This window comes from Diaporthe amygdali (assembly GCF_026229845.1).
Source record: "Diaporthe amygdali strain CAA958 chromosome Unknown NODE_29_length_634662_cov_65_424859, whole genome shotgun sequence".
NCBI classification, from domain to species: Eukaryota; Fungi; Ascomycota; class Sordariomycetes; order Diaporthales; family Diaporthaceae; genus Diaporthe; species Diaporthe amygdali.
Genome location: NW_026517049.1, coordinates 133131 through 147966, shown reverse-complemented (window position 1 = coordinate 147966; position 14836 = coordinate 133131). Strand labels below are relative to the sequence as shown.

Sequence of the window (14836 nt, the reverse complement as noted above, 5' to 3'; positions counted from 1 at the left end):
TATGGCATGTGTGTCAAGAAATGGCCTTATATTGATTATGAACAGGCAGATGGTGGGATTAAATACTCCGGCCCACAGTCCATGGCAACCAATTCTGGATGCATGAACGTAAGGATAGGCCCTCCGGGAGTAATGAATAGCAGGGACTTGCTGTTCGGAATCTTTCTCCGAGTTGTAGTTGAAAAGCCGGCTCGTAGAGCTGAGATGAAAGGCCTCTACTTGTCCGCAGCTGCAGCAATCATGATAGAGATTTGACCCGGAACTGAGCATGATCCCCAACGAAGGTTGCCTGCAAATTACCAACCTGACATGAGGGAACTCACATGGGACTGTGGTTTATTTAAGAAGCATTTTAGAAAATTGAAACGGAAGTCGGTGCAGAGACAGCCCAGAAAAAGGCTTATCTGGTCAAATAGCCTGTAACACGTAGAGTGCGATGCCTGCCCTCTTGAATTTGGGATCCTACAGAATATTGACTTTCAACAGACATTTTCACGGAAAAGACATAGCATGCCGAGACTTAGTCAGCTTGGAGAAGAAGATCAGAGCTTCGGCAAGACATATTCATGCCTGATCTGGTTTGGATCACAACTCTGGCGGGTGCCGTAACAGAGGACTAGGAGGGAGAGTTATTCATATAATTAATGCAATCCGGCCATTTTTCAACATAACGAAGTGTCGACTACTTCGTTGCAGAATTTGTTTATCGTGACTCTTGATTAAGAGCTGTGAGAGAACTGGAAACGGCGTAGATCATGGTCCCGAACCCATCAACATCGTCCAGCCACTGGTCTACTCTCTTCCGCCGCTCCACAAGGCTGCTCTCATCTAGCCATGAAGGAGCTGGCCAGAGCTCATCGAGGCGTAGGCCACTGTCGGCCCAGTCCGCTAGATGAGTGTTGTATGCCGTCTCCCAGTCGCGCTGTGTCTGCGCTTCCCACAGATACTTGCCAGTAGGGGCGGGTAACCCCTGAAGCTCGTTCCCGCGGAAGGTCGGCAGGCCTTCTTGGGTAGACAGCACGCTGTCGAAAAGGTACATAGTGTAAAGCGTCCGCCGCTTCGCCTCGGCGATGATCCAACTCTCCCACCTCGGCCGAGCCCGCTGTTGCTCCGCCAAGCAGACAAGCCCGCGCCGGCTGCACAGCGATGCAATGTCTTGAAGGTCCATCATGGCCCGTCGCAGGGACTGGCCGGCGAGGTGGCCGAGCCTGAAGAACAACACCATCGAGTAGAGCAGATGCGCCTGAAAGGCCGAGAGAAGAGTGAGTCCGTCGTCCATGGACGCGTGCTGCTCATAGAGAATGCTCATCTCCCTCTGGATCACATCCGCGGCGGCGCCTTCACTGCCTGGAAGTAGCTTCTCACAGATGCGCACCAGACCAAGGCACGTAGATAGCGGTGGCCTCGCCAGCAGTGGTTGTAGCTGTGCTGGGTGGACGAATGGTGGGAACCCCCGCCCGCGGACCGCCACGGAGGCGTATGACGCGAGGATCTTGGGGATGAAGGCCTTGATATGGCCCGGGTACTCTTTCACCTCTTGTCCAGGAATGGGCACATACGGATTCAGCCAGCGGCTGGCAATATCATCTGCATTGATGGGACAACATAGCTCCAGATCTCCGTGAGCCGTGGTAGTGGTTGAATCTGGATGTGGGCTATTTGAATGCACTGACACCGATGGCCATGCGGGCGTTGACATCGCCGGCCCTGCTGCGGAGTTCACACCGGGGCTTTTGCCATCGCAAGGGCCCTCAGAGGCGAGTACTGATGTTGCAGGAGTCGCTGGTGCTTGTACGTCAGGATTGTGCTGCTGGGGCTTCGGAGGCGGTCCAAATGATGAGACCCTGCTACCGCCGGGGTTGACGGTGGCTGCGTGAGGACTGAGTTGTGGGCTTCCGGGAGCAGCGGTCGGAGTTCGGACGCGCTCTTGGGGATACGTGCAGTTGAGGCCCCGGAGTGTACATCTGCCACAGCGTTCTGGACGGCGGTCGCATTTCGCCTTAGAGGTGATACAATGCTGGCAGGCCTTTTGCCGGGAAGTTGCATACCTGCTGGTCTTCATGTCGATGATAACGAGAAGGGAGAAGGAGACATTGGCCGAAGGACTGTGAGGGCGCACCACCAGTTGCTGTACGTCAACTCCGGAGCTTAGTCACTGGTCAGCTCCGTCAGCTCCGACCAGCCCGCTCTCCAGTCTACAGCTCCTGTCTTTGAAAGTGGCAACACTACTTGAACGAACAACGAAGTGGCAAGCAAGAAGGATATCCAATGTGATTTACACATTGGCAAAAGGGCAACTTCCGTCAACATCTAAGCATACTCAGAGCTTCGTTTGCGCTGCCAATCTTTGATCAACGTCAATTGATACACTGTGGCACAATATACATTTCCTCCCTGCCTCTCATCTACTGAGGCTCACTGACCCTTGCACCTGCAATACCATTTTCCTTCAAAGAACATTGAACTACATCATGGCCTCGGAGCAGACAAACTATACTCAAGGCTATTCTGAAGCCACTGTCTCAAGCCATGCCTCACGGACAATTGAGTCAGACGCCAGCTTCTTGGTGCCTCACTTGCGAGCTACCGATCACATACTAGACGTGGGTTGTGGCCCGGGAACCATCACCGTCGGATTTGGAGTCATTGCTACAGCAGGCTCAGTCATCGGCGTCGACATCTCAGATGAGGTCCTTGAGAAAGCCCGAGAGACGGTCAGCAGAGCCAGAGAGAAATCGATGGAGACATCCCGACCCCTGCCGCCCATCACATTCCAAAGAGCAGACCTCCTTACCGGACTTCCCTTTCCAGACGACACCTTTGATGTAGTCTTCAACTCGCAGCTTTTCCCGCACCTCGCTACCCACGACATGCGTGTGCGGGCCTTGAGTGAAATGCGCCGCGTCCTGAAACCAGGAGGCATCCTCGCCTCGCGCGACGCCGCCGAGCTGCACTTCTACCCCAGGACTTACGACCTCGATCGGCTCTGGGCGGGCAACATGGTCAAGGCATTGCGATACGGTGAGGCAGGCGCCTGTTTACCCGGCGGCGATATGCCTGCGCTGTTTCGTGAGGTCGGCTTCGACGCCGCCGCAGGCAAGGTCAAGATCGGGGCCGGCACGACCGTTCACGCGGGCAAGAAGACGAGAGACTGGTTCGTGACTGCGGGCATAGGCAAGTTGAAGCCGGGTGATCCGTTCAGAGATAGCTGGGATCGTGTGGGAATCACGGACAAAGAGATCAAGGAGACAAGAGAGGCGCTGGAAAAATGGGGCAAAGATGACGATGCGTGGTATGTTGCGCTCCAAGCAGAAATCATAGGTTTGAAATAGATATGGGGGTGGAGATTTGACATTGGAAGTGATAGCATTGCGGTTTCCTCAACAGCAATCAGATCGAGAATGTGGAGGTCGTTGGTTTCAAAGCCAAGCCCAATTCAGGCTTTTCAAGCGCAAATGGCAATTGAGCAATCCAGCTTAATGTGGCTCTTTAAGGCAACAATCGAGCCTACGAGGCATCTTCAATCATCATGTGCATGTCTGGGGTTGCATTCAAATGTTAACAGTGGCTGCGTCTGTTCCTGCCGTACGCGTCCTCGTCAACCATTGTACTTGTTGTTTTACAACACACAAGGACGTCTCTAAGGGTATTCGGCTGATTGAATTGTTTACCAGTCCGTTTACTGCATGTCAATGTGGACTTTCGAACCGTACACACAGAACTAGCGGCTCCAGAGAAGCCTCGGATGATATGACGATTATTGAAGCAGACATAAATTATAGTTTGGAGCTCAATATCACTAGTCAAAGTTGCTGAGGGTACGGTCAGAACTGTATGAAGTCTTCATTGCCATAATTGCAAGCTTGTCACAGTGTTCCAGTATTCGACTTGTCCAATGGCAGCTCAATAGTCCAATTTCAATTCTTTAAACAAAAATCATTTCGCTATATGCTCTATGCTGATGCTACCTGCAATTGAACCCGTCCGTGACTTTACATTACTGCGCCGATGATCCAGATGTCCCCTTCCATAGTCCTGCAGCAGCATAACGGCCGGCCACCCGTTGAGAAAAACATAACAAACAAGACCCTTCCCATATTTCGCCATGTATTGAATGACACAGACCCAATGACTAAAATTCAAAATGTAGGAATTGTCCATTCTTCTTGAATGACGGCAGCAGTGAGATAAGTGGTGTCCATCCGCCAAACATTGGAGGATATCGTTTCCCAAACCATCCCGTACCCATGAAGTCGTGAGCAAATACCCTGTGCCTCAATACCAAACGTCTGTCCAACTTTCTAATATCATTCGCGTCATCAATCCCCCATCTCATCCGGGCCTCGCTGTTGCGGAATGCTTCCAAAAGCGATGTAAATACCACGGTTATAGAGCCAATCGTGTCGCACGCAATATTGCCGTGTTTGAAATGACCAAGAAGTCGTTGGATTAATCGTATGCCTTCTTCAGGTTCAAGATAGTAGAGAAGACCTTCCATTATGATCAATGTCGGCCGGTCGTTCGGTATTTCGTTTAGCCAAGAGTCGTCTTCGTCCGCAACATTTGCTGTCACAAGAGCGTAATCTTCGCAACCTGCATCCGGCATGAGTCGTTTTCTTAATCCGGTCACCCTGGGTCGGTCCACGTCAATCCATTTCACTTCCTTTCCATGTCTAAGGCGCTGACATCTGCTGTCCAGACCGCATGCGAGCTGAAGTACGAGGACATCCTCATACTGGTGGCGATCCAGAAAATCTTGCGCCCATCCGTCGATCTGCTTTGCCCTCCCGCAGATGTACTGTATGTATGTCTGGTCCAGTTGGAATAGACTCCGTGACAGGTCGAAGTTCATTCTTTGCATTAATGCAGAAGCATAGTCATCTTTGAGAATCGGGTTTTCAGACGCCGCATCCCTCACGCGGAGGTACCACACCAGGAGAAGTGTTTCCTCTTCCGGGTCCAATTCGACTTCGGCGTCTTTGCTTGAGTTGGAGCTGCTGCTTGAGCTGGTGGATAGAGACGCATGACCTCTGCTGAGGGGCTTCACAATCGTGGGTGACGGCACCTCAACAAAAGTACTCGGGGTCAACGGTCCATCCATCGTGAATAATCAGGCGTTCACAAGTAGTCTAGGGGCGAGGCACCTCAGAGCTGTGGCTCTTGTGGCATGACGGGTTGAAGAAAGCAGCAAGAACCAAGAAACAAAGGAGGATGTAAAGCGGTGGGGATCGACAACGGTTTAAGATGTATATGTTTTGCCCTTGATGCTACCTAGGTAGCCTGCCGTTCGAATGCTGGTTCCCAACCCTGCCAGGGCGTGGTGTCTCCACTGACGAATCGACCCCTTTTTGGACCCATTTAGTCAGTCAAGCCAGATTCTGCTCCTACAGCCTGCTTTTTAGATGGGCCATCGCCTCGGGCGGACCTCGCTTCCGAATTATCGCTGGCGAGCCCAAGAAGTCGGACAGGCAGACAGTATGGCTGGGGCAGAGGGATCCAGCGTCCAAGACGACTGCTACCGGGAATATTAGGGTCACACCAAGATCAGCATCCACTGATCCCACATTTCTGTCATATGCATGCGGCTCCACAGCGACCTGCATGGCGCCATGCTCCGCAGGTTGGGCGTCGATCCAATAGTGTGCTAAACCGCTACGGGCCAGCCCCGGTCCCTCGGACTCGCGTCATGGCTTGGTTTGGGAAGGATCTCTCTGACAATTTGCTCAAGATACCGAATCAGAGAAGGGAAACGATCATTGAAACCGCCTGTCGATGTATCAAGACTCGACGTGTACCGACAAGATATATATCTGCCAGATGACATTTTCACAGCTCAAGTTTATATCCGGATTGTCTCCGAAGACAGACACAATCCAGATGTGGGGCTTATGATTAATCTTACCTCAAGACATTCTCTGGTCTCGATGGGCAGCAAGGTCTGGATCGCCGCCTCTATGGTCAAATTAGTCTGAGCCATCATGCAGTTCAGCTGCCCTGTGGGCGCAGGACCACGATATGTCTGACCAGTCAGCCAGTATCACCTGTTTTCGCATACTACGGAATTTTTCTTTCTTCCATCCCATTAGCGCTTCAAGTTCACATTGCCCCTGGCCTTATCGAGCGGCCTTCGCATCTAGATTTCCCGGCGATGTCCCACCGTTTTCGGATCCGCAAATGATAAATGCAGAAACCCTTCCAGCTCGTGATCCCAATCTACAAAGTGGATTCGGCATGGCGCGGCCTTGACATTCGTGGACTGGATTTTAAAGTGCCCTGCCCTGTGGTAGACTGGATTTGCTCTGAAGGAACTGCCGAGAGTCTGGCAGGTGGCACATATGGCCCTGACATTCTTCGAAGAGTTCCGCTGCTGGGACGCCTAGCGTTTGACAGATCCACTTAAAGCTCCGACCATCATTCTCTCGTTGCGAAGATCTGTGGGTTTTCTCAAGCTGATCTGAAAGCTGAAAGCCCTGGAATTTCATGTGAGTGGTAACCGTCTCTGATGTGCCGCACAGCACTTTGACGACAGATCCGGATACATGCTCAGCTTGGAACTCTAGAGCTGCGGAATTGTCCAGTATTTCAATATGTCATACTGCCTCTACAGTCGCCCCAGACATCAGATTGCCCTCGAAAGCTGCTTATAGCACCGCGTCTGAATGGGCCTGCTTTGAATTGTGGATTGGGTGAAAGAGGATGGTGTCGCCTGAGCACACCCACCCTCTCAGGTGAACTTGCCGATTGAAAGGTCCAAAACGTACAGTGGATGTCACCCTTGAGCGTCTACCTTTAGCTATAATCCGACAACCAGCGTAGGCCGTAGGCTATAGCTGGCCATCTCCAGAACCAGCTAAATCTCGCCGGCTCAGCTGTCGATAACGCTTGGAAAGAGTAAGTTTTAATGGCAATGTTGATCAAAATGAGGGGCGTTTCGAATCTGAGGGACCCATTTTAACTCAATCAAGGAAGCCAGAATATCATATATCTGTAGAACTATCACAGCTTGGATGAAGTATGTGTTGAGTCCCTGTGCTTTGCTCTAATGCTTTTTGGCTATGTGCTAATTAAGGATTGCCCATGTTGGGCCCATTGTGAATATAACTCGCAGTGATGACCGTATCCGCAGTAAAGCCCCTTAGAGATAAGATGGCCTTCAAGTGCAGCCTCTATCTTCCCATATCCTGTTCCTAGAGCACAAATATGCTGGGGAACTCTGAATCTTTCCATGGGACTCTTAGCACATTTGCATTGCTGTGACCATCTCTCTGGCTGGATTTATCAGCTGTGCCAACTTCTTCCTTCGACGGGCCATCCTGTCTCAACTGGTCGTCTCCCGCCTGCACCTTGTCCTCCTCGCTGGCTTTTGGCTCTCTTTCCGAGGATAGGAGTGCTGTGTTCTCGTTTTTGTCCACACCGCGTGTTATCGCGGGGAAATCTGTGCCAACGTCCTCAATATCCCACGCCACAGCCCTTCTGTTCCTCTGCCGGCGCCGACACGTCAACGCGAGATGGAGCCAGAGTACTAAGCCCGGGGTGGCCATTACAGCAATCACGCCGCACGCCACCCAGGGCCGATCGAGAGTCTGTATCGGGCCATCTATGAGTGCATCCAGCATTCCTGCGGTAACGAACAGGATAGTAAACGAGAGAGCGATGGCTGAAGCTTTGATGTTGTCTGGGTGAATCTGGGTATCGGCTTCGGAAAAGATATGTGTGCACGTCGGAAGATGGAGGAAGGCTTGGAGCTGCCGACTTCTGCGCAAGATTCCATTCTGGTGTGCGGCGATGATTTCACCAACAACCACGAACATTACATATGTCATGATTGTAAAAGTGAGCCGGGCGAAGGATTCGACGAGATGATCACATAAAGACATGGTGAGGTGGTGGGCGATGCGATTGTGGGCAACTGGCGGCGAGAGTCAGCGACAGCGAGAAGTGGGTGGGAATTGGTGTCTAAGATTCGATAGAGGTACAAAATTTCTTAGAGAGTTAAAAGTTGGGGCGTTGGTTTGAAGGATGGTGATGTGTGTATAGGTGCTCGTATGGGTGCTCAGCAGATGTGTTTTATGCAGTGCTGCGATTCAAGAAGCCAGTGAGATGGTGTAAAGAAGGCAGGTAGACACAGTCGAATCATGAGAGCATTGTGGGCGGACACCAAAGATTGAGCACTTTCGACGAACTAGGCGTTTTAGGTGCCACCGGCGCCATAGTAGGCCCTGGATCGCGACCTTGAAAAGTGGCAATTACTACTGAATGTTCAGCTTTCCAGTGAGGATTCAAATGGAGTCGTTACCCTTTTGCTGCCGCCTAGGCAGCCAGCCACTATCTATTGAATATGTTTTCCATCCTCAACATGCGACCCTCACACAGGTTGAGCACATGTTGGTCAGACCCGAGAAATCTAATTGCGCAGCGTGCTCGACCCCTGTTGAGCGAATCGCAGTATCAAAGGAGATCTAATAAGTGCATTTTGACGGTCTCGTAAAGCGGGTGGATCGTAAATAAGGTCTTAGGGGCGCCACTGTGCGTATGGAGTAATCCAGCTATAGATCTTACTTCTCCGCAACGCGTATAATTGTAAGATTGCTTCTCACTGTAGATGCAGATTACTTTTGGAGTGTCTATACAATCAGATACAATTACTACACGTCCTATGCTGCGGGCTTGACATTTCTTTTCAATGATAGGTTCCTGCGATGTAGACGGAGGCTTGTCAGAGGCATCGGTCCTTGACCAAGACAAATTGGATTTCGCATACTCAACATCCAAGAAGGTTGCAAACTAGCGGGAATACGAAAATTGTACGTGTCAGCTCAATACCAGGTACCGGTGGCTTTCACCATTCATAAGCATCTTGCCCCTGCCAATGAATCTTGGGATGCGGTTGACCCGGCTCACAGACTTCAAGGTTTTTCAAACTTTCTAGGCACATGAGGCTTTGGTGCTCGATTGAGCATCACAGACATTACACGTCTCGATTAGATGTCTCTCGACTTCTTTAAGCAAGATGTAAAGAATTGAGTTCTCGCTCGGTATCAAGAACAACCTCGTATAGAGTATGCATGGAAACCCGGCCAAGTAAGATAGACGTGATTGCTAAAATTATAACAATGACGCATGTGTACGTATCGTAGGAGAAAGCACATACGTGCCCGATAGAGCTCAAGGACCTTGGCGCTGTAGCGCGCATAAGCGCCCAGGTATGGTGCTACGACCTGCTGTAACAATGATGGTCCCCTATACACGTGGTGATGCTGTACAGGACCATGCAGATGCCCGCAGGCCTAGCCCGGAGAAGCGCCGGTCTACCGCGCTGCGATGCCAAGATCCGGGGCGGTGTGGATCGCCGTCGGCCTACAAGTGACAGGGCCCGCCGGCCGCATGGCCAACGGCTAGAACAACCTCACCTTCAACGTTTGAACAATCTCTGGGCGCCTGGGCATCCCTATGTGCGTAGCCCGAGGCGGATGCTATACGGGAGTAGCCGCTGAAACGAGGGATCATTGTCCGATTTCCGCCGCCACCGGGCCCGGCATGCTTGCGCGACTGGTCCGTTGCTACATAGTCTATGTGCCAACTCAACTAGGCCAAAGCAGAGAGCGTTGCATCTAGAAAATGTTGAGCCTTAGCATTGTCTACGCTGGACATTGTTGCTGAGCGACTCATGAGTCTCACACATCAGCCGGCCATTCTTACGCAGACAGTATCGTCTCGGTACGCTCCGTGGCTATTCACCGCCGCTTGCCTGCGGCCCGATCAGCCAGCTAAAAGGGACCCTCCTTCTGCCAAGTCAGGGTTGTACGCCCTAGAACCTTGGAACCTGACTTCATCGCAATTCTCACAAAAGCCTCATCAGCCCTCGTCCACATCCAGTCCTCATGTCCGCGACCCTGTCCAGGTGCAAGCTGCACTCATTTGGCCCAAGACGCCAATATGTCGGAATCCGCTATCAGTTTAGACGTCAATGACATCAAAGAGTGGCGCTCCATCGTCACTCTCATCGTCTTTGTCGTGACGAGTGCGCACACAATCCCTCCCTTCAGCGTACACATGCTCATGAGACTGACCACTCTATCGCAGATCTTGCCGTGCTCTTCCCTTTTGACGTTCCCATTTACCTGCCTAGGGTGTTTGTGGAGGGAACCTCACGTCTTCTACGTCGCTTGCGCGTCATCTCGCCACAAGACTCCCAGCATGGACTGCAGGGCTACGCTCTGGGGAAGCCCAAGACCTTTACTCGGTTACTGCTTCCCATCAACTTTCTGACTGCGCCCATCATAGCGGACCTGTTTCTGCTCGCTATACTGGCCATCGGTCGGGAAGAGGTGGCTGCAGGGACCATTGGCGCCCACCACATCAACCCCATCGACATCATGGTCTTCTTCATCACATTGGCGTACATCGCCATCTCCATCGATGCCTCAGGTCTCATCAGATATTTGGCATTCAAGGTTCTTCAATGGGGCGGTAAGGCGGGGCACAGATTATTCTTCTACCTGTATACCTTCTTTTTCGCCCTCGGCACCTTTATCGGGAATGACCCCATCATTCTCTCCGGCACGCCCTTTCTGGCCTACATGACACGAGTTTCGAGCAATATCGAGCACCCAAGGGCTTGGATTCATACTCAGTTTGCTATCGCTAACGTCGCCTCTGCCATTCTTGTCTCCTCTAATCCAACCAACCTCGTGCTCGCCGGTGCATTCCAGATCAAGTTTGTGGAGTACACGGCCAACATGATTGTCCCTGTTATCTTCACAGCTATTTTGCTGTTTCCTTGTTTGTTGTATATCGTTTTCCGCAAGGACACTTTGGTCCCAAAAACAATTACGATGCACGAGTTGCCTGAGGAACATCGGGCCAAGAAGCCGGTCAACCCGAACATTCCACACGCCAGAGGCAACCCGGAGGATCAGGAGGACGAGGATAAGAAACTTCTCGAGCTGGAAGAGATCCTGAACCCATATCTGGACAAGCCAAGCGCCGCAGTCGGGGCCGTCATAATGGCTGCCACACTCATCACTGTCCTGGTCCTGAACGCAGTCAGCTCGGGCTCAGGGGAGCACCCTGTCTTCTGGGTCACACTACCAGCTGCATTCGTAATGTTCTGTTGGGACATCACCTATGGTTGGATCCATCGCGCGGAAACCCGTGAAATAGCAAGAAAAGGCCGGGAGGAAGCCGAGACCGCGCGCGCTGAGCGACTGTTGAGAGAGCAAGCCGCCAATAGAGACATAGGGCAGCATCAGCGCCTGAGCTCAAGCCAGGACACGAATTCTGCAGCATTGAACTCCGAGAAGGCACCTTCTCAAGATCAGGATCGCGGCGTTCAGGGTGCAGATATCGCGCCGACGGCCGCCCGATCTGGTGAGATCAACGAGAAGTCTGGACCAGGAAATGGTGTCTTAGGCAGAGGACCTAACGGCAACTTCGAACCCACGAGCGAGAAAAGAAACGAGGCCACGGTCCCAGCCTATGAGTCGCACCCGCGCACACTTGCGTCCGCCTCGGATGGCGCGCACAGCTGGTGCCAGGAGACCTTTCCCACTACCACTGCCGTGCTCTCACTCCTGCCATTTGCATTGGTTCCATTTGCTTTTGCGATGTTCGTGCTCGTGGAAGCACTTGTCACTAAAGGATGGGTGCCGGTCTTTGCATACGGATGGGATCACTGGGTGGAGAAGACAGGAGTGGTCGGCGCGATAGGTGGAATGGGCTTCCTGTCCGTCATTCTGTGCAACGTAGGTCCTTTCCTTTCCTAAAAGATATGGCTTCTAAGAAACCCAAAACTCATGCTGATTCACAACAGTTCGCAGGTACTAACATCGGCACAACCATTCTTCTATCCCGAGTGATCCAGGCATGGGAAGAAATACACAAAGAGAACGGCATTCCGATTTCTGATCGAATGTTCTGGGCTACCGTTTACGCCATGGCACTGGGTGTTAATTACGGTGCCTTCAGTACCGCCTTCAGCGCATCGCTAGCTGGCATGTTGTGGCGGGACATTTTGGCTAGGAAGAACATCAAGGTCCGGCAGCTCGAGTTCGCCCGAGTCAACTTCCCTATCATCGCCATAGCCATGATCATCGGCTCCGTGATCCTCATTGGTGAGGTCTATATAATGAGGAGCGACACCAGACCCTATAGTCTGGGATGACGATTTCCTACTATCACAAGTAGCGACCTAGCTGGCGTCTTGGTATCGTTGCTATCCAAGCTAGGCTTTCCCTTCGAGGAATGCAGTTTCGCTGCAAGACACCTGGTGCCCAAGCAGAGACCGTCATTTGATTGACTCTAGAGAGACGGAAAGACGACGCCGTCGAAACTGATCAGTGTGAAGCCTCACTGAGCATCATCTGCAGGCCTGAAGTTTCCTGCTGAGGCCAAGCTCTACAAACCCTGCGCTGGCAGCAGGGAAATCAACAAGTGCTGGGTACTTTGGCGCTGGGGCGTCGCCATCCTGAAAAAGATGACTATCAGGTGCATCAAACCTTGCAGGGCGAGGATATTATACCATGTGGGAGCATACAGATCTAGACAACTATGCATGTTACTAGATGTATTTCTAAGTAGTCTAGAAAGTAAACAAAATGGTGTAATCCTTGATACCTTCCCGGTTTTCGTCCTAGTGACTCGAAATGGGGCTATCAACGAACATCAACTTGAGAAGCTGAGATATTCGCAAACGTCACAATAGCCTTGTTGGAGAACAATACCCGAGAGCTTTGGAAATGTTCAAATGAAAGAGGAGAAGCAGATAGTGTACATACAAATCCCCAGACTTAATTTTGAGACAGACGCAGTGAATTTAGTTGAGTGCAACAGTCAGGTACGATTACCTGTTGGTGGAATAAGAGATATCACGTGGCATGATTTATAACCCCGTTTTCAAGTTCTATGTGTTCAGTTGCTGTCATGAGGACGGGGCTCGGAGGGGCTTCCTTCGCACCTACGGTAGTCTCCTTAACCGTCCCAGAGTTTACAAGTGCGTGCATTAGCGATGGTCTTAAGGGCACGACAAGAACACGATCAATACTTCCAATCGGAGGATTTTTAGAATATGCCAACTGTGACTTTAACTGCGTCTGTCAATTCATACGCCATCGAGCAGCTAGTTGCATCCCGATCACATGAAGGCGCCGTGCCGGCGGACGCAGGGTGTTCCGGGAATCATTCATCAAAGAAAGCCGGGTATCCAAGGCTCCCTGTCCCAGCGATTAGGCTCCGCATTGGGAAAGTCAGTGCTGAGAACAAAGCCGTGAAATGGTATTGCGGTAGTCATTTCCCCGGCTCTCACTTTGTGGATCTGGACGAGAGTGGTTCAAATTGCGACAGGAGCTTATCGGGTTAGTATTTCACGATCCCCACTGGGGAAGCTCCCGGAAGCTCCCCTTGGGGGCGCAATTTCAATAAAGATCAGCGGTCAGCCCGAGCGTTTCAGGCCCAGTTTCCATCTCGGGCGACCATTATTCTAATAATGAACGAGCACAATCAAACAATGGCTACTGAAGCCTTATATGAGCAGTGGGAAAATGGGACCCTGTCATATTGGAGGCCGCGATTGCACCCGGTTTCGCCAGTGAATAAGAACAGCAAGCCCACCCAATAAAGCAGCATTGAAATCCTGTTATGACATGCACCACACTGTTATACAAGCCAAGCAGAGTATTGAATTTATGAATTCCTAGTCCCTAGAACTGGGCAAGTTGATGCGATCGACCAAAGATCAACGACTACCCTCAATCGTATCTGATCAACTGAACCGTTCAATCCCTGTTCGCCACGATTCGTCACTATGGAACCGCTACCGGAAATCCGAGACACGCCAATGGTCGAAGACCTCGAGACGCCATTTTTCTGGCCCATCGCCTTCAAAAACACATTCAAGCTGATCCAGCGGATTGTGACGGGCCAGGTCGAGAACGACATGACAGCCGCTCGTAGCCTCCACGCCTTGGTTCGCAAACAGCTTGCCGTGGCGGCCAAAGACAATTACCGAGAGACTCAAGCCCTTCTCTACCCCGAGACCGGCGAGCAAGCAAACTTCGAGCTCATGATCGAGACCGTCATGCTGAGACAGCTCGTTGAGGGTGCTCCTCAGGACACGGATGCGCGAGAAGAGATGGCTTTGTTGGTCGAGAACTGGATCGCCTTGCCTGGCATGCAGGAACAGACCGAGAAGTTTCTGAGGTACCTCCGCCCCAGACTTTGGAAGGATCCTGTGTGAACGACTTTCGATTGAGAGTGGACATGGAGAGTGAACGTACCTGGGTAAGCTCTTCATCCGTTCTACTCGAGAACCCAGCTAAACCCGTACGAACAGCAAAATCTCGCTATTCAGATTGCATGGCCATGGGTCCCAGATACATTTGGCAACAGATATCACAGCAGACACTTGGCACAAAATATCACGCCATGGTCTTGAAAAGCACGCGAGGCGCGCGGGACGCGTCAGGCCACCAGCTACATACCAACACGCCATCGAGGTATTGCAACAAAGCTTTGGAAAATTGAAGGAGGGAGACATTCCGAAACGTTTGTGATAACCGCCATACCAACCCGTCGCCAAACTACGACATTTGAGCCTGCAAATCCAGGTAACCAAGACTGAGAGCTAAACGCATCTCGCTCGAGCGTTTGGATGACCGTGGACAGTGGCTAGTGAAGGAGGATCGCTGAAGAGATGCCGCGAGAGCATTCCGCAAAAGAAAGGAACGCCTGCGGGAAGCAGGATGCTCTTACGATAGTGAAGGGCCGGCCTCAGTTTTGTTGCGGCACAAGAAACGATGCTGGACAACAGAGGCCGCTGCTACACATCCAGGACAAGCGG

The 14836-nt window shown here is 51.7% G+C and overlaps 6 protein-coding genes across 6 annotated transcripts; 3 read left to right on the top strand and 3 right to left on the bottom strand.

Annotated features, from left to right (window-relative positions):
• Nucleotides 1-703: 703 nt before the first annotated feature.
• On the bottom strand, nucleotides 704-2062 carry J7T55_004316 (uncharacterized protein; the record flags this gene model as incomplete). Its single annotated transcript, XM_053131957.1, has 1 exon — nucleotides 704-2062. One exon carries the CDS (start codon nucleotides 2060-2062, stop codon nucleotides 704-706), a length of 1359 nt encoding a protein of 452 aa, XP_052989930.1.
• Nucleotides 2063-2471: 409 nt separating this feature from the next.
• J7T55_004315 (uncharacterized protein) lies at nucleotides 2472-3466 on the top strand (the record flags this gene model as incomplete). The annotated part of the gene is made up of 2 exons (XM_053131956.1): nucleotides 2472-3292; nucleotides 3388-3466. The coding sequence occupies 2 exons, from the start codon at nucleotides 2472-2474 to the stop codon at nucleotides 3464-3466; spliced, it is 900 nt and encodes a 299-aa protein (XP_052989929.1).
• A 666-nt stretch (nucleotides 3467-4132) lies between these two features.
• On the bottom strand, nucleotides 4133-5101 carry J7T55_004314 (uncharacterized protein; the record flags this gene model as incomplete). Its single annotated transcript, XM_053131955.1, has 1 exon — nucleotides 4133-5101. The coding sequence occupies one exon, from the start codon at nucleotides 5099-5101 to the stop codon at nucleotides 4133-4135; it is 969 nt and encodes a 322-aa protein (XP_052989928.1).
• Nucleotides 5102-7187: 2086 nt separating this feature from the next.
• On the bottom strand, nucleotides 7188-7877 carry J7T55_004313 (uncharacterized protein; the record flags this gene model as incomplete). The annotated part of the gene is made up of 1 exon (XM_053131953.1): nucleotides 7188-7877. One exon carries the CDS (start codon nucleotides 7875-7877, stop codon nucleotides 7188-7190), a length of 690 nt encoding a protein of 229 aa, XP_052989927.1.
• Nucleotides 7878-9936: 2059 nt separating this feature from the next.
• On the top strand, nucleotides 9937-12387 carry J7T55_004312 (uncharacterized protein; the record flags this gene model as incomplete). Its single annotated transcript, XM_053131952.1, has 4 exons — nucleotides 9937-10021; nucleotides 10084-11744; nucleotides 11813-12113; nucleotides 12305-12387. 4 exons carry the CDS (start codon nucleotides 9937-9939, stop codon nucleotides 12385-12387), a joined length of 2130 nt encoding a protein of 709 aa, XP_052989926.1.
• A 1414-nt stretch (nucleotides 12388-13801) lies between these two features.
• J7T55_004311 (uncharacterized protein) lies at nucleotides 13802-14233 on the top strand (the record flags this gene model as incomplete). Its single annotated transcript, XM_053131951.1, has 1 exon — nucleotides 13802-14233. The coding sequence occupies one exon, from the start codon at nucleotides 13802-13804 to the stop codon at nucleotides 14231-14233; it is 432 nt and encodes a 143-aa protein (XP_052989925.1).
• Nucleotides 14234-14836: the final 603 nt, after the last annotated feature.